Here is a 21,528-nt window from a genome sequence, read left to right as displayed (position 1 = left end):
CCAAATTCAGTCTCTGGCAGCATTGTCTTCCCAGAAGGTGGAAATGAGATTTCCAGAGCCAGACACACAGTGCGCCAGTAAGTCCTTTGTGTGGGGACTGTGTGTGTACGTGTTGTTTACTAGAGCTTTGTGAGATATTTGTTTCATGGAATTTACATATGATTTCACTTCTTAAAAATGACCACAGTCCAGGGTGCAATGTTCCATCAAAGACCTATACATTTATAGACTTTTGTTTTTTCAAATGCACCACATTCAGCATTGTGTAGACTTTTTAAAAGCATGCAAGGTAAAGTGAAGTGAATGTGATTTTGACAATAGGTTCATTCAGAAACAGTGCACACAAATGTACATGCATCAATTTCTGCGTGCCTTCAGAAAACAAAGAGAGGTGATGCACACCTCATGCTCCATTTCTGACCGAAATATAAACACAGCAGTTAAGCTCAGATAAATGGTCTTATTTGCAAAAATAAAATAATTAATTTCACCAGTGTGTAAATGAGGAGGGGCCATGATGAGGGGAGGCCATGGATCAGATCCTTAAGGTAATGTAGGTCTTATCCAGCCCAGGAGCTAGAGCTTCTCCACCTGGGACATTAAGCAGGTCCTCCTCCTCTTCCTCTGTGTGAATGAGAAGTCAAATTCTCATCAGTGATGATGACACAGCCTGAAAAATTTGCATTCCTGCATTTAAAAATCTGAGGAGTCCTGAATCCTGTTGGTTAACCCTTGAGTGTAGGCTCACTCAATCCATAAGTGACTGCTGATGTCCACATATAGATAAATCCAACCGATTCAGTGATTCTACTCTGATCAGGACTAAGCATAGGATACAGACTAGGATTTAGGCCAGCATATGCCTGGAACAGAATAATCCCCAGCCAAGATGGCCAGGCAACAGTTTGGAAAGTGGGCACTCTCCACATGGGAAGAGACACTCTCCAGAAGGCTGCCATGGGAATTGGGTGCTCCCTTCCCATCAGCTCAATCCTCTGATGCCCCTTGATCCTGGGAGGAGGGCTGGTTACCATGGAAGGGAAGAAACCTGAGAAGAGAGAGCTCCTTTCCTGCCCTGCCTGGCCAGGGGCTTCACTGGTCAATGGAGTGCAACTGGTTTGGCCACTGGGAGAATGAGGGTCCACCCTGGTGGGAGAGTTGAGTGCGAGGTATTAGAGAAGCATCCAGCTGTGTTTCGGTAGCCAGAAGGGAAGCATATGTGACCTGCATATGTCACCAGCTGATCTCTGTGACTTTGAGTGCTGCAGGGTTTCTTGCCAAACCAAGCCTAACCCTGGTCTCTTTTCTCAGGAACTTCATCTTGGCCCCCTTGTACACTGCTTTGGGGTATCTTTTGCTGGACGTGATCCAAGTGCAAGGCCACCAAGACCTCTCTACCTAATGGCCGACACAGGCGCCAAGCAGAGGGAGTTGGGCTCCAAGAGAAAGAGGTTGCCGAGGTACAACAACTCTTTTGTAAGTTGCCATCCTGACTATTAATTTCTTTTTTAAAAGTTTTTTATTGAAAATATTAAAAATTACAAATGACAAAAAGACATATGACAATCCAATTACATTATGAAGCAAACCCTTTTATCTATTAGACTTATGTAGATTTCTTTAAATAAACTTCCTGGTTCTCCAGATCTCTCCAAAAATAAAAACCATTTTATTTTAACTGAACTCTTATCTCTTTACTAACTATTTACCAATGGCTTCTTAATACTTCTGAATAAAGGCTTGTATACCCGTTATCACGTTACTTTTCTATACTTTTTTCATTCCACCTTATACCATATACTATGTTATCAATATCACCACTGTGTTGTTTATTTATTTTTCTTCATATATTTACCTTCATATGTTCTATATTTCATATTTTCCAGTATGATTTCAACTCTTTTGGCATATTCTACAGGACTCATCCCAAAAAATTCCATTACTTAATATATTCCTTCCAAACATTCCACTCTTTATAGAAATTATCTAATGATTTATTATTTACAAAGTAAGTCAATTTATTCATTTCGAAAAAATCTTAACATTTTCAATCCCCATTCTTCAATTGTAGGACATTCTTCTTTTTTCCATTGTTTTGCAAACACTGACCTTGCTGCTATTATAGCATAGAGAAGAATTTTCTGACTATTAGTTTCATTTGTGTCCCTGCTGGGCCACCTCATGAAAGCAAGCGGAGAACATACTGTCCCAGTGTGGCAGAGAGAGTCCTGGTTAATCCTCTGTCACCTCATTTTTTCAGGGGCTTTGAAAATGTCCTAGTTCTCTCTCCTCCTCGCACTTTGTCCCTTCAGTTCAGTTACTGCAAAATGTGTTCCAAGTTCAAAAGATGTGTGCAGCTCAACAACTCAAAAGAGGAGAAGGGAGGAGAGAAGGGGCAGGGTCTTGCCCTTGCCAGGAGTTGGGGGCCAAGTCAAACTGCTGTACCCTTCCTCACTTTTGTGATCTTCATCATTAACAACTTTGGCCATCTTGACCCCCTTTTGGTGTTGCTTATCCAGATGTGTCTTTCTTTCCCCATCTCTGAAATGCTGAGGGATATGGAAGAATATCTCTGGAGCTAAATTGAGGGTGGGCCCAGTGGCCCTCAAGGCCAGAGTACTCCCCAGAACTGTTTTTTAAAAATGAAATTTGCCTCTGAAATTAGGAGAGATATGGCTAAATGCACTATAATTTATTGGTGACTAAATGTACTATACATGTCTGGATAGTCAGTATCTTAATCAATCAATAATATCCCAGAAATGGCCTAAATTATATTCTTTATTATATTGTATATTATATTGAAAGGGTTCAAGACAATCTGGATCTCAGAGGCTGTAGCTTTTTGCTTGCTTGCAGACTTTAAAGTTTATTTGCTGGACTGAATTCTGAAGTGTTGAAATAATATTTGCAATGCACCATGTTCTCCCCCCCCCCCCCTTTTATTGGTCATTCTCTGGATGAGGGCTATTTTCCATTGCAGGTGGCCTTTGCGGATGTGGCGATATATTTCACCGAGGAGGAATGGAAACTGTTGACAAAGAAGCAGAAACTTATGTACAGTTCTGTAATGATGGAGAATTATGAAAATGTGGCCTCTGTGGGTAAGGAAGCTGAATCCATTGCCCTTCCTGTGGAGACTGAGGGCCCTTTCATAATTCAATGTCAGAACGCTATAATTCCACTTTAGAATTATTGAATCAAAGAGTTGAAACAGACTGCAAGGACCATCCGGTTCAATCCTCTGCCATGCAGGAATAGACATTCAAAGCATCTCCGAGAGATAGCCATCCCGTCTCTGTCAAAAAACCTGCAAAGAAAGAGCACCAAACTCTGAGGGAATATGGCGCAGTACAGACCGTCAACAAGCGGCGTACCAGCACCGGTATTAGGGTTGGGAAGAGCGCATCATATACATGCTCCCTAACCGTAATACATACCAGCAGCACCATAATGCCAGCGCCCTGTGTACATGGGCACTGCTATTATGATGTCATGCACGCACCATGTCTAAACCTGAAAGAGCTCCTTCTGGACACGCACCTCATTCTCACAGCCACCAAATGGCTGCGAGAATGATGGCAGGGAGAGAGGCCCCTTTCTGCCATAGCTCTGGCTCCCATGGTGTCCAGGGGCATGAAGCCCCAAGGACATCCATTTCCAGGCCACAGGGACGCAGCATTTTGCCGCTTCTCCATGGCCTGGAATTGTGCTGGATTGGGGCCTCTTGGCTGCCAGTATCGCTGCCCTGGCCCAAATCCTCCGCGGAAAGGGGCAGCTGCAGACCACCCCTTTTCCATGGTCAGTACTGGGCCTATATTCCACTATTGAAGAGCTCTTACTGTCAGGAAGATCCTCCTAAAGTTTAAGTGGAATCTCTTGTCCCTGTGGCTTGCATCCATTGTTCCATGTCCTTTTCTCTGGAGTAGCAGAAAGCAAGCCTGCTCCATCCTGAATATGACATCTCTACAAATATTTCAATAGGGCTGTCATGTCCCCTCTTAACCTTCTCTTCTCTAAAGTAAACATACCCAGCTCCCTAAGTCGTTCCTCAGAGAGCATGGTTTTCAGACCATTCAACATTTTGGTTTTCCTTCTCTGGACATGCTCCAGCTTCTCAGCATTTGTTTGAATTGTGGTGCCCAGAACTGGACACAGGATTATTGCAAGTGAGCCCTACCAAAACAGAATAGAGTGGCATTATTATTTTCCTTGATCTTGACACTATACTCCTATTGATCCAGCCTAAGATCACATTGGCCTTTTCAGCTGCTGCATCACACTGTTGACACATGCCCAACTTGTGCTCTACTACCATTCCTAGTTCCCTTTCACACATTATTTAATTGTCAAAACATATTCCTGTGGAATCTTGGAATTTTTAGTTTTAGTGAGGCACTATTGTTCTCCACTTTGTAAGGATATCCAACCCTAAACTGCTAATTCTGGAATTTTGTGGGAAGGAGCCATGGATATTAATGCTTTTTTGCCCCTAAATGGTCCTCAGCCCATTCCTGAACAAGTCTCCTGGCTTTTGTTTCCACTTTTCCAGGCTCTGGAGAGGCTTTGTGGGAAAAAGTCCTCCCTTGACCCTGCAATGGCCCAGAGAGGGCCCAGCAGTGCCAAATGGCCTCCACTTCCCCAAAGGGATGCTGTGGGATATTGAGGGGCAAAATATTATGCCATATTTTTAGGCGACACAATGTGGGGTTGCCTCAAGATCCTGTGGCAGCCAATGTGACTCTCCCCAGTCCCCAACAGTAGTCCATCCCTGTCTTGGAGTTGTCTTAAAGCTGTTTTAAGGCTCTCCATGAACCTCACCAAAATTGGAATCCAGGTCCCAGCCCCTTTATTCTGCTTTTCCTAATGCATTATTTGTAAATTGATTGCCCTGCCTTTCTCAAGAAATGAGTCTCAAAGTGTCCCTTTTGTGCATCACACTCTGTGGGTGTGTGTCTGTGATAGAGAGATGGAGGGAATGTGAAAAACAGAAAAGCAGGAAAGAGATGGTGAAGGTGAAATGCTGAAGCAGTGCAGATGGGCAAGAGTGAAGGCTGGAGAGCAGAGAGAGAAAGGGAAGGGGATCAGGCCTCTGGGAGCCAGGAGGGGAAGGCAGGAGCAAAGCCAGGATTGCCTAGCTCTGTGCAGACAGGAAGGGATCTCTAAGAAGGGCCAGGAGAGGGGCCTTGGGGATTGGGAGGCAGCCACCAACTCGACAGATTTTAAGACCTGAACTGATGAGAACTGGTTCAGGCCCTTGTTTTCTAACATATTTAGCAATTATGAGCAATGTCTATGAAGAGAGGAAAGAGGGACAGAAAAAATTTCCTTTTTCTCTGATGTTTCTTTTCCAACCTGAGCTTGCTTGGCTCCATGGTTGATTCCAGAAGTGCTTTGTTACCTGAAATGCTGGAGTCTGGGGAGGACACCCGCAAGTGCTATGCTTTTAGGGGAATTTCATGCTTAGCTCAAAGGAGAGATTGAGGCAACAGTGATCTCGGGATTCATCCCAACTATATCAGGCCGCAAAGCACACAGACTCCAAAGGCATTTCAAATAGGTTTCTGTGTTTCATTTAAGGGGAAAGCAAAACACACACACACATACATCTAAGTGTTCATGAACATACACAAGAACTAGGTAACAAAGGTGGTCGTGGTGAATAGTGCAAGGCTTTGCTAATGGTAATACATTACCTAGATGGAACTTGATTGCAATTGCTGAGGGTCCAGAATGGGAAGAGAAGTCAGTAACTCCCATGACAAGTGAGGCTGGCGAGTGTAGTGAGGTGTTTAGCAATGTAAACCAATGGAGTGTCTCTCTGCAACTGGATTGATGCTGAAGACTAGTCAGTTGGGGCTGATATTTATACTGAAATTGTTGCTTGGGGGCAGAAACAAAACATTCGAAAAGGTTTAAATTGCTTTAGAATGTTTCCTGGGTGGGGAAAGAATTGTCTGAAACTGAATTAAATGCAGTGGGTCCTTGGTGGAAATTCTTCAGCCAAAAAGGATCATCACACTGGCTCTCAGGTCCTTCTTGGCTCTGAATTTGGGTCCCATTCACAAGCCAATGTATAGCACAATCTGAAGGTGACACTCCCAGAGATCAACAATAACATAGCAGAGAACAGAAGAAAATCTCCAGATATAGGTATTGGCAATGCACTGATTATTTGCCACACTTAAAAATAACTCATAGACACAGTTGATTTCCTCCAAGTCCTTGGAGGTTCTTTATCTTGAGTTGGAATAGAAAACAAATATGTACCAGCTCTCCTCACTGACTTCCATCAACTTCACAATCTCTTCTACACCCAACTCCAACCCACATCAGTCCGCATGTGAGCTGTATACTGTATTGGTTGTGAGGCATCTCCTTGTGTCACACAGCATGAAGCGTCTTCTGCAGTTAGCTTGCATCATGCCTTAGGGTCTGGATCAGGACTCTATGGCCGTCTCACAAGATACGATGCCACTTTTCAATCAAAATATTTTGACATATATTTAATGGAATTTTTTCAACTGCCTGATTTTCTGCTTCCACTGATTTCCTTATGGCAGTTTCCCTACAATCTCTTCTTTGCAAGCTCCTATAAGTAAGGATACAACCATTATATGGATTTGGGGGCATCCAGAACAGGGTCATGTCGGGTCACTCACACCAACTTTATTAATTTAACCTGAAATAGGGAGGGGTGAATGTAGGGCTAAATCTTGGAGTAACACCTTCCTCTCTTAACGCTGAGATTCAGTCTTCTCTGTCATTGTTCTCCTTTACAGAAGAACTTGTCAGTCGTGAGCGAATCCACACAACAAAGAAGTTACATAAATGCCATCACTGTGGGAAAAATTTTGCTTACAAGTCAGTCCTAGTCATGCATGGGAGAGTCCACACAGGAGAGAAGCCATACAAATGCCAGCATTGTGGGAAATGTTTTTCTCGGCAGTCACACCTAGTGAGACATCAGAGAATCCACACAGGAGAGAAGCCATACAAATGCCAGCATTGTGGGAAATGTTTCTCTCAGAAGTCAGACCTAGTGACACATCAGAGAGTCCACACAGGAGAGAAGCCATACAAATGCCAGCATTGTGGGAAATGTTTTCCTCGGAAGGCACACCTAGTGAGACATCAGAGAGACCACACAGGAGAGAAGCCATACAAATGCCAGCATTGCGGGAAATGTTTTTCTTTGAAGTCAAACATAGTGAGACATCAGAGAGTCCACACAGGAGAGAAGCCATACAAATGCCAGCATTGTGGGAAATGTTTTTCTTTGAAGTCAAACATAGTGACACATCAGAGAGTCCACACAGGAGAGAAGCCATACAAATGCCAGCATTGTGGGAAATGTTTCTCTCAGAAGTCAGTCCTAGTGATGCATCGGAGAGGCCACACAGGAGAGAAGCCATACAAATGCCAGCGTTGTGGGAAATGTTTTCCTCGGAAGGCACACCTAGTGACACATCAGACAGTCCACACAGGAGAGAAGCCATACAAATGCCAGCATTGCGGGAAATGTTTTTCTTGGAAGTCAGTCCTAGTGATGCATCGGAGAGTCCACACAGGAGAGAAGCCATACAAATGCCAGCATTGTGGGAAATGTTTTTCTTGGAAGTCACAACTAGTGACACACAGGAGAAAAGCCACACAAATCCCAGAAGTGAACTAACATTATTTTTGTCAAGAATTGTGATGTTTTGTGTTAGGTGTGTCTGTCCGTATGTCTGTTTATGTTTTTAAATTTTATTTTGTTAGGTTTATGTTCTAATTGCTATTAGTATATATCATTGCTTTAGTTTATAAGATTGACTGGGGATTATTGGTCGTGGTATAGGTTAGCTGAATAGAGGGGTGGGATTTGTTGCAGCTGGCTAGTATAGTTATGGCAATGATAGCTTTTGGAATTTGTGGGATGTTGGTTGATGAAAGTTAGAGGCCAGTATTAACAGAAAGGGCTAGTCTATGGGAATGGCAAAAGGGGCCTTGTTACCTGTGGGGCATAGACTGTGGGTATTGGAGGTGGGGGCTAGGTTTGAAAGAGGGTGGAGTTTTAGGTTTTGGGGTTTAAATGTATTCTTTGGCTTGAGGTGGGCAGTTCTGACTTAAATGCTGAATTTCTGACTATGCGTTCTTAATAAAGTTCTTTGTTGTTTCAACACACTGTACTCATTGATGCACAGAAGTTCTGCATTTGCACAAAATCGACACTTTCTTCTTTCCTCAGGCCTTAGATCCTTTCCTAGCCACAAAAACAGAGGCAAACACACATAAATTTATACACACACACACAGAGAGAGAGAGAGAGAGAGAGTGAGAGAGAAAGAGCTATATGTACAAAGCAGAGCCTTCCCAGCCTTTCCCTCCTGAGTCCAGCTCTGTAGCTCGGGCTCCTTTCCGGAAGGAAGGAAGGAAGGAAGGAAGGGCGTACTCTTTCCCTTCTTCCAAAGGCCGACAGTGGAAAAAGCATCAGCAGCAAGGGCCTTTCGATCCCTGCGCATGCTGAGGAGGGGCCTTTGGGGCATCTATGCATGCACAGTCTGAGCCCCTGAAGCCATTACTACCCTCACAGTCTGTTCAGAGGGAGGGAGTGAAGTGGGGATAGCCCTCGTCCATTCAGAGGAATGGCTGGAGGGTCTTCTGGGGGAGAGTTGGGGTGTTGTAAGAAGGAAGGAAGCCCCTCTTCTTCCCCCAAAGAAAGGCAGGGGGCCTATCAGGCCTCCTGTTCTTCTTTCCTTCCCAGCTCCTCCTTGGGGGTTTCCTTGGGACCCAGGTACTTGGGGAAGGGGGTATAAATAATAAATAAATAAATAAATAAATCTTTTATTTGTATCCCACTTTTCTGTGACAAGACAATCAAAGCGGCTCACAACACATTAAAATCCACATTTACAAAATTATGTCCCAAATTCCCCCCCTTAAAACAGGATTAAACATGTTAAAATATCTATTAAAAACACAATAAAAAATACAGCGAGGACAAAGCAGTGGGCTAATACATGATGTGGGGGGCAGTCATTCTGTGGCCGGCACTTTTATTCAGGAAAGCCCTGCCGGAAGAGATCCGTCTTGACAGCTTCTTTAAAGTTGTCTAAGCTGGCAATTTGACGGATCTCGTCTCACAGACCGTTCCATAGTTTGGGAGTAATTGCAGAGAAGGCCCTGGTTTTTAAAGGCTGCAATAGATTCCTCCCAGAGGACCTGAGGGTGCGGGGCAGATTATGTGCCATCATAATCATCATGATGTGCCATCAGGCAGACCCAGCAACATCTTGGACTGCCTGAAGGAAGAGGCCCCTCCCTCCTCAACTGTCATCTCGGCCTCAGAGGGTGCCATCAGGCAGACCCAGCAACATCAAGGACTGCCTGAAGGAAGAGGCCCCTCCCTCCTCAACTGTCATCTCGGCCTCAGAGGGAGCCATCAGGCAGACCCAGCAACATCAAGGACTGCCTGAAGGAAGAGGCCCCTCCCTCCTCAACTGTCATCTCGGCCTCAGAGGGAGCCATCAGGCAGACCCAGCAACATCAGGGACTGCCTGAAGGAAGAGGCCCCTCCCTCCTCAACTGTCATCTCGGCCTCAGAGGGAGTCATCGGGCAGACCCAGCAACATCAGGGACTGCCTGAAGGAAGAGGCCCCTCCCTCCTCAACTGTCATCTCGGCCTCAGAGGGAGCCATCAGGCAGACCCAGCAACATCTTGGACTGCCTGAAGGAAGAGGCCCCTCCCTCCTCAACTGTCATCTTGGCCTCAGAGGGAGCCATCAGGCAGACCAGCAACATCTTGGACTGCTTGAAGGAAGAGGCCCCTCCCTCCTCAACTGTCATCTTGGCCTCAGAGGGAGAGATCAGGCAGACCCAGCAACATCAGGGACTGCCTGAAGGAAGAGGCCCCTCCCTCTTCAACTGTCATCTCGGCCTCAGAGGGAGCCATCAGGCAGACCCAGCAACATCTTGGACTGCCTGAAGGAAGAGGCCCCTCCCTCCTCAACTGTCATCTCGGCCTCAGAGGGAGCCATCAGGCAGACCCAGCAACATCTTGGACTGCCTTAAGGAAGAGGCCCCTCCCTCCTCAACTGTCATCTTGGCCTCAGAGGGAGCCATCAGGCAGACCAGCAACATCTTGGACTGCTTGAAGGAAGAGGCCCCTCCCTCCTCAACTGTCATCTTGGCCTCAGAGGGAGAGATCAGGCAGACCCAGCAACATCAGGGACTGCCTGAAGGAAGAGGCCCCTCCCTCCTCAACTGTCATCTCGGCCTCAGAGGGAGCCATCAGGCAGACCCAGCAACATCTTGGACTGCCTGAAGGAAGAGGCCCCTCCCTCCTCAACTGTCATCTTGGCCTCAGAGGGAGCCATCAGGCAGACCAGCAACATCTTGGACTGCTTGAAGGAAGAGGCCCCTCCCTCCTCAACTGTCATCTTGGCCTCAGAGGGAGAGATCAGGCAGACCCAGCAACATCAGGGACTGCCTGAAGGAAGAGGCCCCTCCCTCCTCAACTGTCATCTCGGCCTCAGAGGGAGTCATCAGGCAGTTTTATTTATTTTATTTATTTTATAAGTTTTATTTCTATACTGCTATTCCAAAATTAGATCACAGCGGTGTACAAAACATTCAATATGCAATACAAGATAAAAATGCAATGATCAATACTCAATTCATACAAAGGCTAATAAAACAATACAAAATACACATTCCATATTAAAACCGATAAAACACAATCACGCCAGCTGAAATATTTGAAGTTATCACACAATTATAGGGAAGGATCGCGTTAACATGGGACTTCGGGGAAAGCTTGATGAAATAGAAAAGTTTTCAATCTCTTTTTAAAGAGATCTAAAGTGGAGGTGGCACGGAGATCCTCTGGAAGGTTGTTCTAGATCCCAGGTGCTGAGATGGAAAAAGCTCTCTGTGAGGTTGACTTATATCTGGAGGAAGGGATTTTCAGCAGATCCTTACCAGATGACCTGAGAGTGCGGGGCGGATTATATGGGGAGAGGCGGTCCTCCAACTACCCTGGGCCCAAGCCATTTAGGGCTTTATAGGTCATAACCAACACCTTGTATTGTGCCCGGAAGCGAACAGGCAGCCAATGAAGGTCTTTCAGAAACAGTGTTATGTGGTTGGCCCTGGAACATCCAGAGACCAACCTGGCTGCCATATTTTGAACTATTTGAAGCTTCTGTGTTTGGTACAAGAGTTGCCCCATTTAGAGCGCATTGCAGAAATCCAATCGAGAGGTTACCAGAGCATGTACCACAGTTTCAAGGTCCCCCCGGTTGAGGTAGGGTCGCAGCTGGCGTATCAGTCGAAGCTGATAACAGGTGCCCCTGACCGTTGCATCCACCTGAGAAGTCAAGTGGAGCGACGAATCCAGGAGCACCCCCAGACTGCGGACTGTGTCCTTCAGGGGAAGCGTGACCCCATTCAGGACAAGTGGAAAATTACCTCACCCCGACCAGGAGAGCCTATCACAAGTACTTCCATTTTCTCTGGATTCAGACTGAGTTTGTTTTCCCTCATCCAGCCCATTACCAACTCCAGACAAGCATTTAGAGGAGAGATGCCAACCCTAGTCACTGCATCAGTCGGAGACACAGAAAAACATATTTGGGTGTCATCAGCATACTGATAACACCACGCCCCGTGTCTCCGGATGATCTCACCCAGCGGTTTCATGTAGATGTTACATAGCATGGGGGACAGAATGTCTCCCTGAGGGACAACAGATGTAAGTGCCCTCCTGTTGGAGCACACGTCCCCCAGCTGCACCATCTGGAATATACCCAAGAGATAGGAACGGAACCACTGGAGTGCAGTGCCTCCGATTCCCAACTCCCCCAGGCGTTCCAGAAGGATACCATGGTTGATGGTATCGAAAGCTGCTGAGATGTCCAAAAGCACTAACAAGGACACGCTTCCCCTGTCCATGCCCAGACGGAGGTCATCGACTAAGGCGACCATGGCCATCTCAACTCCATAGCCCGCCCAGAAGCCGGTTTAAAATGGGTCTAGAAAATCTGTTTCTTCCAAGATCCCATGAAGCTGGAGAGCAACCGCTCTCTCGATCACCTTTCCCAGGAAAGGCAGCAGTGATACCGGTCGATAGTTATTCGGGGATAGGGGGTCCAGGGAGGGCTTTTTTAGTAATGGTTTTACTGTTGCTGTCTTTAGACTTGATGGAAATTGTCCCTCCCTGAAGAATGAATTAATTATACAGCGGAGCATGGAAGTAACTGCCGTTCCTCCTTGGGCTGCCAACCATGAAGGACAGGGATCGAGAGAGCAAGTCGTCTTCCTTACGCTTTGAAGAATCTTGTCCACTTCCTCGGTACTCACAAACTCAAAGTGATCCAATTTAATAGAGTCCACAAAGTCTCTGGATACCTCTCTTATAGGTTCTGGCAAAATACTGGCGTCGAGATCAGCCCTCAGCTGAGAGATTTTATCCGCGAAGAAGTTGTTAAATTCATCACAGCAGGTTATCGATGGTTCTAAAATAGGGTTCAGGGGAGGGGGCAGTTGAGTCAGCCTTGTAGTTGAGTAACCAACACCTTGTACTGTGCCTGGAAACGAATAGGCAGCCAGTGTAGAGATTTTAGGATGGGTGTTATTCGGTCACTCCTATTTTTTCCGGCGACCAGCCTGGCTGCCTCAGTGTCAACTAAGGAAGGCATCTACCCTCTGAATGAATGTCTTGAGAAAGTAAAGGTCTAGATGAGGAAAAACAGAATGAAGCTGAATCCAGATGAGACGGAGCTGCTCGTTGTTGGAGATCCTAATCCAGATATGGAGGTTTGTCACCTGCAATCCATCTGTGGATGGGGTCACACTTCCCCTAAAGGACTGTGTTTGCAGTTTAGGGGTGCTCCTGGATCCATCGCTCCAGACGTTGGCTCAGATAGATATGATGGCCATGAATGCCTGTTATTAGCTTCAGTTGATACGCTAACTGCACCCCTTCCTGGAACCTGAAGAACTGAAAACTGTAATGCACACACTGGTGATATCCCCCAACCCTGAAGCCAGGCCATCAATAACAGAGCAATACACAGATTAACATGGGAATCACTTCTCCTTACCCAGGATCACACAGTGTGTGTGTGTGTGTGTGTGTGTGTATACACACACACCCATTCTCTTCCAGGTCAGCATTCTCTAAAGATGGCAGCCACAGATATCAGCGAAACGTCAGGAATAAACTCTTCTAGAACATGGCCACAGAGCCCAAAAAAGTACTCCTGGTTTGATTTTTTTCTTTTAGCCAGACTCAAAATGGACCCATTGAAGAGCTTCTCTTTGATACTTGAACCTCTCAACTTGTGCATAGGGAAGATATTACACATTATACTATTTCTAGATGAAATGAGATTCAACCATTACAGGTGGAACTGACTGGAAAGAAATCAAATCGGGGAAAATGTTTATAATGGAGTCTCAAAAATGTAATAATAACAATTTATTAAGCTTTCCACTGCTATTTATAATTTTCCTGGAGGTACTGTTAAACAAAATAAGAGAAGATTAATCAATTGAAGGATTTAAACTGAAGGGGGAAGAGTATAAATTAGGTGCGTATGCAGACGATTTGGTCCTGACTATTTCAAATTCAGAAGAGAGCATTGAACATATTTTAAAAATATTAAAGAAATTTGGAAAAGTAGCAGGTTATCATGTAAATATAGAAAAAACAAGCATTTTGACGATGAATCTGAATAAAGAAGAAAGGAAGTCCCTACAAGAAAAATCAAGTTTCAGTATAGTTAAATCAGTAAAATATTTAGGGGTAATATTAATATCAAAAATATAGAATTATTTAAGAACAACTATGAAACGATGTGGAAAGGTATCAAATTAGATTTGGAAAAATGGGCTAAATTACATACAGTGGAACCTCGGGATACGAAATACCCGGGTTACGAATTTTTCGGGACCCGAAAAAATCCAATTGGAAATAATTGTTCCGGGTTACGAACGTTTTTTCGGGTCCCGAAAAAACTTTTGGTGCTTTTTGCCGCGATTTTACACCAAATCGCGGCTTTTCCCCATTAGCGGCTATGGGGATTCGGCTTGCGAAAGCCGTTCGGGTTACGAAAGCGGCCGCGGAACGGATTATTTTCGTAACCCGAGGCTCCACTGTATTTCGTGGATGGGTAAGATAGCAATAATTAAGATGGCGGTGCTTCCCAAATTTTTATTTTTATTTCAAACTCTCCCAATAATTGGCAATGACTTGACTTTTAAGAAATGGGAAAAAGAAATTTCTAAATTCATTTGGGATAGGAAAAAAGCAAGAATAAAAACAAAAGTACTACAAGACTCAGTGGTTCGAGGGGGTCTTGCCCTCCCGAATTTAAAATGGTATTACCATGCCTGTGTGTTGGATTGGGTATTGGACTGGGTTAAACTTCAAAATAAAAGAATAATACATTTGGAAAAAATGGATTTAAAATTTGGGATTTACGGATACTTATTCTACAACAAAATTAAGATAGATGCAGATTTTAATAATCACATAATCAGGAGAATCCTTTTAAGAATTTGGAATAAATACAGGAACCTCGTCTAATGAGGCACTATTTAAGAGAGAGGAATTGAAAAAAAAATCCCTGGGTGACATATAAGGATATCTCTAAACTTCAAGAATGGGAGAGAGTTATGAAAACTCAGGAAGAGTTGATTGAAGAAGGCTTCTCATGCAACTGGTTCACCTACAGACAGTTGAGGGAGAGATTTCTAACGGATATTAAGGTGGAATTGGTTCGGTCGAGAGAGAATCAGAAAAAATAATAGAAGACCCCACAAAACAAATTTCCAAATTATACAATTTAATTAGAAAGTATGAATTAGAACAAGAAACAGTCAAGGAATTTATGATGAAGGGGGCACAAGATTTGAAGGAACAGATTCAATTGGAACATTGGGAAAATTTGTGGCAGACAAAAATTAAATATACACAACGTGTAATGTTAAAAGAAAATGTATACAAAACAATGTATAGGTGGTATTTAACACCATATAAAATATCAAAAATGTGTTGGAAATGCAAAATAAAAGTAGGAACATACACTGTTGGTGGGGCTGTAGTAATTCAGAAAAATATTGGAGGAAGATACATAAAGAGATTGGAAAAATAATTAAGATTAGAGAAAAAGCCGGACCTAAGCTGTATCTCTTAAACTTGACAGATACTTTAGATTTGGATAAAGAAAATGAAAAATTGCTTTTCTTTCTGATCGTGGCGGCAAGAGTATCATTCGCCAAATATTGGAAAGTGGAGGAAAGTCCGAGGATAGATGAATGGAGACTGAAAGTCATGGATTATTTAGAGATGGACAAACTGACTACACTACTCAGGAAAGGCACCTTGAATAAATTTTACCAAGTATGGAAACCTCGGAAGGAATACTTACAGAGAGAAAAAGCGGTTACAATACAGACGGGGCTTGAAGTATAAGCGAACAGTATATGAAGGAGAAATTAGTTCCGGGGGGTAACACTCTAAAGGGGTAATTAAAGGAAGTTTAGGATTCCATATTAATAGGAAAAGGATTCTATGGAAAGTCATAAAAGAAAAAAGATAGGAGCTAGTGGATGTAGTTTAGGAGGTAATGGAGGATAATGGTAATTAGCCTTAGGAAGAGATAGGTAGAATTAGATAATATAATAGTATTCAAAGATGTACATAATGTATATATCAGAAGTAATTTAGGATGGGTATGTTTTATTATCTGTTTTTGAAAAGGATCTGTAGATATCAATGATTGTAATTTCTCATAAATAAAGGATATTTGAAGAAATTTTAAAAAATTAAGCTTTCAGAAAGTTAACAACAAACCATGAGGAAATGCAAGAATATAGATCTATAGGCATTTCAATGTTGCATTTACTATTGTTATTGGATTTAATGTTGTGCTTATTCCTCTGTGATTGTCTGTACAATATGATTCTATTTTTTATTATTATTAAATTTTTTATTGAAAATTAAAAACACACAACAACAATAACAAATGTATCTCGGTACAGACTCACTAGTCCTTATATCGAGTTGTACATCAAGAGGAAATTGGACAGAGCAGAGATCTAGAAAGGATTACGTAACCCAAGGGGGAAGATATACATGTACAGATATATATATACATATATATATTTACGTGTTGGAGAAGTGAGTCTTTCTCTATTCCCATAAAGTTTAGATGTTGTATCTTATCTTCTTTCTTTAGTGTTTTTGTTTCCCCTTTACCTCTTGTCTTCCATTACATCCCTCCTTGTTCCTTCTGTTTTAGTTGAACTCCTTCCTACTGTTACCTTCTACTTCTTCCATCCTCTCCTTAGATCCCTTCTTCTCTTCCTCCCGTCTAATTACCTTCACCACTCCTCTTCTCTCCTATCTTTACTACATACACTCACCTTCCAACACCTACTTTACCTTCATTCATTCATTCTCTTCCCTCTTCCACTCTTCCACCATCTCTCATCCCATTCTTACCAGACTTCTCTCTCTGATCCTATTGGGTATAGTTGTTTTTGTTTTCCACCCTTTTGAACTTACTTCAGATTTATGATATCGTTATTATTTTCCTTTCAAAGGTCCATCCACAGCGATGGTATGATTTCTAAATCTTCCCTTTCCACTTATTCTTGATCTTACTGCTATCTATTTATTGATCCTATACGTAATTCATTTTAAACCCATCTAATATCTTTTATTATTTTAGGTCGTCGAGATTTTTTGTTTCGTCTTAACTCTCCAACTCTTATAATCTACTGGAAATGATATGTGTACTCTACTATTTTATTTATTACTATTACTTACAAAAGCTAATTGTTGCTATCTTTCCCCATTCCTTGTTCAAACTTTCCAAAACTTTCGCCCATTCTTCATTTACTTCCTCTAGAGATTGATTTCTGAGCAATTGTGTCATTTTATCCATTTCTATTGCATCATAAACTTTCATTAGCCAGTCTTTTTTGCTTGGAAACTTTTTCCCTTTCCATTTTTGCGTTAGAGCCAATCTCGCCATTGATATTAGATAATACAAAACCTTCCCATGTCTTCTGTCTACATCCTCTTCCCACATATTTAATAGGAAAGTAGAGTCAGGTTTATCGTCTCGTATACCTTTTTCCAGAAATTCTTTACTAATTTACATGACCAGAGGCAATGATATAAAGTTCCAGGTTCTTTTTGGCATTTCCAGCATAAATTGTTTGTTGATTTATAAATCTTGGATATCTTTTCTGGCGTTAAGTACCACCGGAAATAGGTTTTATAATAGCTTTCTCTCAAATTATGTGAGGCCGAATATTTTAATCTCTTTTTCCACACCGCTTCCCATCTATCTAAATTTAGAGGATAACCAATATTTTTTGCCCATTGTATCATATTTTCTTTTATTACTTCTTCTTCTTGCCGCCAACTAAGCAATAATTTGTAAAATTCTGATATCCATTTTGGGTTTTCTTTTTCTATTATTTTCCCAAATTCATTAGATTCGGCCTCAAAATTTGCTATTTTGGAATCCACTTTGAATCTTTCTCTTATCTGCCAGTATCTAAACCAATCTAATTCTATCCCTTCCTCAAAGAGTTCCTTTTGTGTTTTGAATTCTACACTTTCCTTTTTGTCTTTTTTTAATAGTTTTGAATATGTTAGCCATTCTGTTTTTTGTCTCGTTTCTGATTTTTGAATAGCTTCCTGGGGGGAAAGCCAAGTAGGACATTTTGCCATAATTCTAAATTTATATTTATTCCATGTTTTGAGTAGTGACCTTCTAATGTAATGTAAATTAAAATCTTTATTTGCTTTTATTTTATCGTATCCCAAATAAGCATGCCATCCAAATATTACTTTGTCACCCTCGATCTCTAATAGTTCTTCATCTTTTAGCAAAATCCATTCTTTGATCCACATTAAACTGCATGCCTCAAAATATAATTTTAAATTTGGTAGGCCCAATCCACCTCTCTCTATTGAGTCTTGCGTTGTTTGTAATCTAATTCTAGGTCTCTTTTTTTGGCAAATAAAATTACTTAAATCTCTTTGCCAGATTTTGAAAAAATTGTCTTTGATTACGATTGGGAGTGTTTGGAATAGATATAAAATTTTCAGAAGAACCATCATTTTTATTGCTGCTATTTTCCTCATGAATGATAAATTGTATTTTCTCCATTTCTCCAATTTCAATTTAATTTCTTTCCATGTTTTTTTATAGTTAATGTCGAATAGCTCATTCAGATTGTTAGATATTGTTATTCCTAAATATTTTGTGTTTTTTTCTATTTTAATCTTTAACATTTCTGATAATTTCCTTTTTTTGTCTGGAGACATGTTTTTAGTTAATATCGTGGATTTATCTTTATTTAGCTTACAACCTGTTATTTCTCCAAATTCTTCAACTTTTTTTCCTAATTCTATTGCGCTTTTACACGGGTCATTTAAAAAAATTACAAGGTCAACGGCGAAAGCCCACACTTTGTATTCGTGTTTTTATTTTTTATTTTTAAACCTTGGATATGGTCATTATTCTTGATCATTTTAATCAGTCTTTCAATTGTAAGTATAAATAATAACGGGGAGAGGGGACAGCCCTGTCGTGTACCCCTGTTAATTTTGATAAAATTGGATTTTTCGCCGTTCACCATAATTCTTGCTTTTTGGTCTTTATATATTTCTCTAATCCATCCTATAAACTTGGTGCCTAATTCCAATTTCCCTAAAATTTCAAAAAGTGTCTCCCAACAAACTGTGTCAAATGCTTTTTCTAGATCTACTAATAATAAGCCTAATTCTCTTTCGTTGTGTTTTTCATAGAATTCCAATATGTTTAATACTAATCTTGTGTTTTCTCTTATTTGTCTGTTGTTGTCCATTGTTCCAGGTGATGCTGGAGAAGAGTCCCTGCCTCCAGGGGAACCAGAGGCTGCAGGCGATGAGGAGAGGGACTCCTTGCCCAATGCATCGCTCACCTGGAGGGCCAGCACCAGGAAGGCCAGTCCCCCCACCTTCACAAAGGCCCCATTCCCACTCCCTCATTTGCCCTGGATAGAATTGGGCAGATCCGGGTTCCCCCATATTGAATCTCCCCGGAAACAAGTTCCTACTACCCTTGACCTCAATCAGGGGAATCAACCCCCTGAACTTGACCCGATCATGACCGGGGCTGAGTTCATATTTGCTGGCAGCAGGGAAGAGCCGGTTGTTTTCAAAAAGAAAGGGTCAATAGTCCACTTTCAGTAAAGCCACGCTAGGGGGGATTTGCCCTGGATCTCTTGCGCAAGCCCCTGATCAAGTTGTGTTATAATCAGCGCGAGTGTGTACTTCCAACTTTTAAACTGGTTTGGGAACCAGGGTAAAATGTAGTCTGAATGGCCCCTACATTTAAGGGTGAAGGGAGCAAGAAACAACAAGCAAAGTCTAAACACTTCCTTTTACCATTGCAGCGTTGGAGCATGTCGCCACCCTCAAACTGTCAATCACTCAACTGCAGCAAGGCCAGGAGCAACGCAGAAGGTGACTATAGCAACTCGGTGTGTGGCGCTCCCCACAACAATGATGTGGGTCTTCCTTTTTTGACTTTCAAAAATGTTTATTACACTGAGATATTCCCATGATAGTATTTAAATTACCAAATATCGACCAAACATTAACTATTAATTTAACGGAGTGTTATCATCCGTTTCTTCAAATGTTTTAAGACAACTCCATTCCATTTCTAAATATCCTTTTGATCTCCCTCTTAGTAAGGCAGATACTATATCCATATTTCTAGCTTCATATTTCTTAATCAACCAATCTTCGATAGAAGGATTAATTGTAGATTTCCAAACTTGAGCAAATAAGATCCTTGCACATGAGACCATATATAAAACAAGTCTATTGTATTTTACTGACTTTATGTTGTGTGTCATGTTTAGTAAAAATAAATTTGGTTCAAAGGGAATATTTATATCAAGAATGTTTTGGATGCTTCCATGAATCCTTTGCCAGAATCCTTTAGCTTTAATGCATGTCCACCAATATGAAAGAAGCTTCCCTCGGGTTCCCCGCATTTCCAGCTCTTAGTATTGCCAGTTTTGTATCTCTGGTGGGTTTTTGGGGGGTTAGATACCACTTGAATAACATTTTGATATCATTTTCTTTATACTTTTGGCACAGAGTGAATTTATTTGTTCCTTTCCATGATTTTCCCCATTCCTCTATAGTTATAGTTTTATTTATATCAGGTGCCCATCTTACCATGCTGTGTTTAATAATTTCACCCTCTAGATCTCTTTCTTTTAATACTTTATAATATTTGGAAATGTGTTTACCTTTTTGGTCCATCATAATTTTATCTATTTAATTGTTATCCATCGTTAACTCAGGAGCTTTATTGTCTGCCTTAAAACGATTGTTTAATTGGTTGTATAAAAACCAATCCTTCATGTTTCCTCTTTCATTAAGTTCTTCCATAGATTTCGTATTGTATTTTCCTTCTGGTGTTTTAGTTATTAAATCTCCATATCTTAGCCATGGAGTATCTTTGTCCTTTGTTCTATTGTAATAGGCCTCTTGCAATTACACCCAAAACTGATGTCTCATTTTATACCATACTTTAAGCAATGATCTTCTTATAACATGATGGTTAAAAGCATTATTATCTTTTGGTTTTCTATACCACATATATGCATGTATACCAAGATTCAGGTTAGCTTTTTCTATATTGAATAAATTCTTGTTTTCTAATTTGAATCATTCTTCTAGCCATTTGAGACAAGCTGCATAATAATACAGCTTAAAGTTTGGTAAGTTACATCCCACCTTGAAGCAAAGATCATTTACTAAGGGAACCATAACAGTTTTGACTCCGTATCCCATCCTGAAGCCAGTTTGAAATGGGTCCAGATAATCTGTTTCATCCAAGACCGCTTGGAGATGAAGAGCAACTGCCCTCAAAATTATGTTGGTTAGAAATGGAAGATGGGAGACTGGTCTGTAATTGTTCATGTCCAAGGGATCTAGGGAGCGTTTTTCCATAAACGGCCGTAACACCGCTTCCTTTAAGCATGATGGAAAATAGACCTTCCTAAGAGATGCATCTATGATATATCTCAGGTGATATAAAAAGGGCAAGGGTCGGGAGGACAAGTTCTCCTCTTCACACTTAAAAGGAGCTTGTCCACGTCCTCAGTACTCAGATTCAATTTGATCCACTATGATCTTACTCAGTCACTGGACGCCTCACTTACAGCCTCTGCAATAATGCTGACGTCCAATTTGGCTCTTATCTGAGAGATATTATCTGCGAAATAGTCATTTAAACCATCATAGTGAGCTGTGGATTCTGAGGGGAAGGTGCCTGGGTCAGATCCCAGAAAGCTTCAGCAGTCCCTTTATGCTTCTCTTCCCTTGACACGTTCACTCCTTTATTCCTTCCTTCTTCTCTTTTAACGTAGATCCCTTCAAGGGGGCCCAAGGCCCTTTCAGCATGGTCCCCGAACTGGGAGGTTCCTCCAAATGACCAAGGGCTCTCCCCACTTCCC

General features: G+C 41.9%; 1 protein-coding gene across 1 annotated transcript; it reads left to right on the top strand.

Annotated features, from left to right (window-relative positions):
- Positions 1-530: 530 nt before the first annotated feature.
- Positions 531-21,506, top strand: LOC149276477 (uncharacterized). Its single transcript, XM_089503590.1, has 4 exons — positions 531-548; positions 2,984-3,104; positions 6,783-7,430; positions 21,442-21,506. Exons 1-4 carry the CDS (start codon positions 531-533, stop codon positions 21,504-21,506), a joined length of 852 nt encoding a protein of 283 aa, XP_089359716.1.
- Positions 21,507-21,528: the final 22 nt, after the last annotated feature.

The sequence above is a fragment of the Sceloporus occidentalis genome, unplaced genomic scaffold (genome assembly GCF_023333645.1).
Source record: "Sceloporus occidentalis isolate IW3139 unplaced genomic scaffold, rSceOcc1.0.p SCAF_237, whole genome shotgun sequence".
Classification (NCBI taxonomy): Eukaryota; Metazoa; Chordata; class Lepidosauria; order Squamata; family Phrynosomatidae; genus Sceloporus; species Sceloporus occidentalis.
The sequence above is the reverse complement of the archived record's forward strand: the minus strand, read 5'-3'. Positions and strand labels throughout refer to the sequence as shown.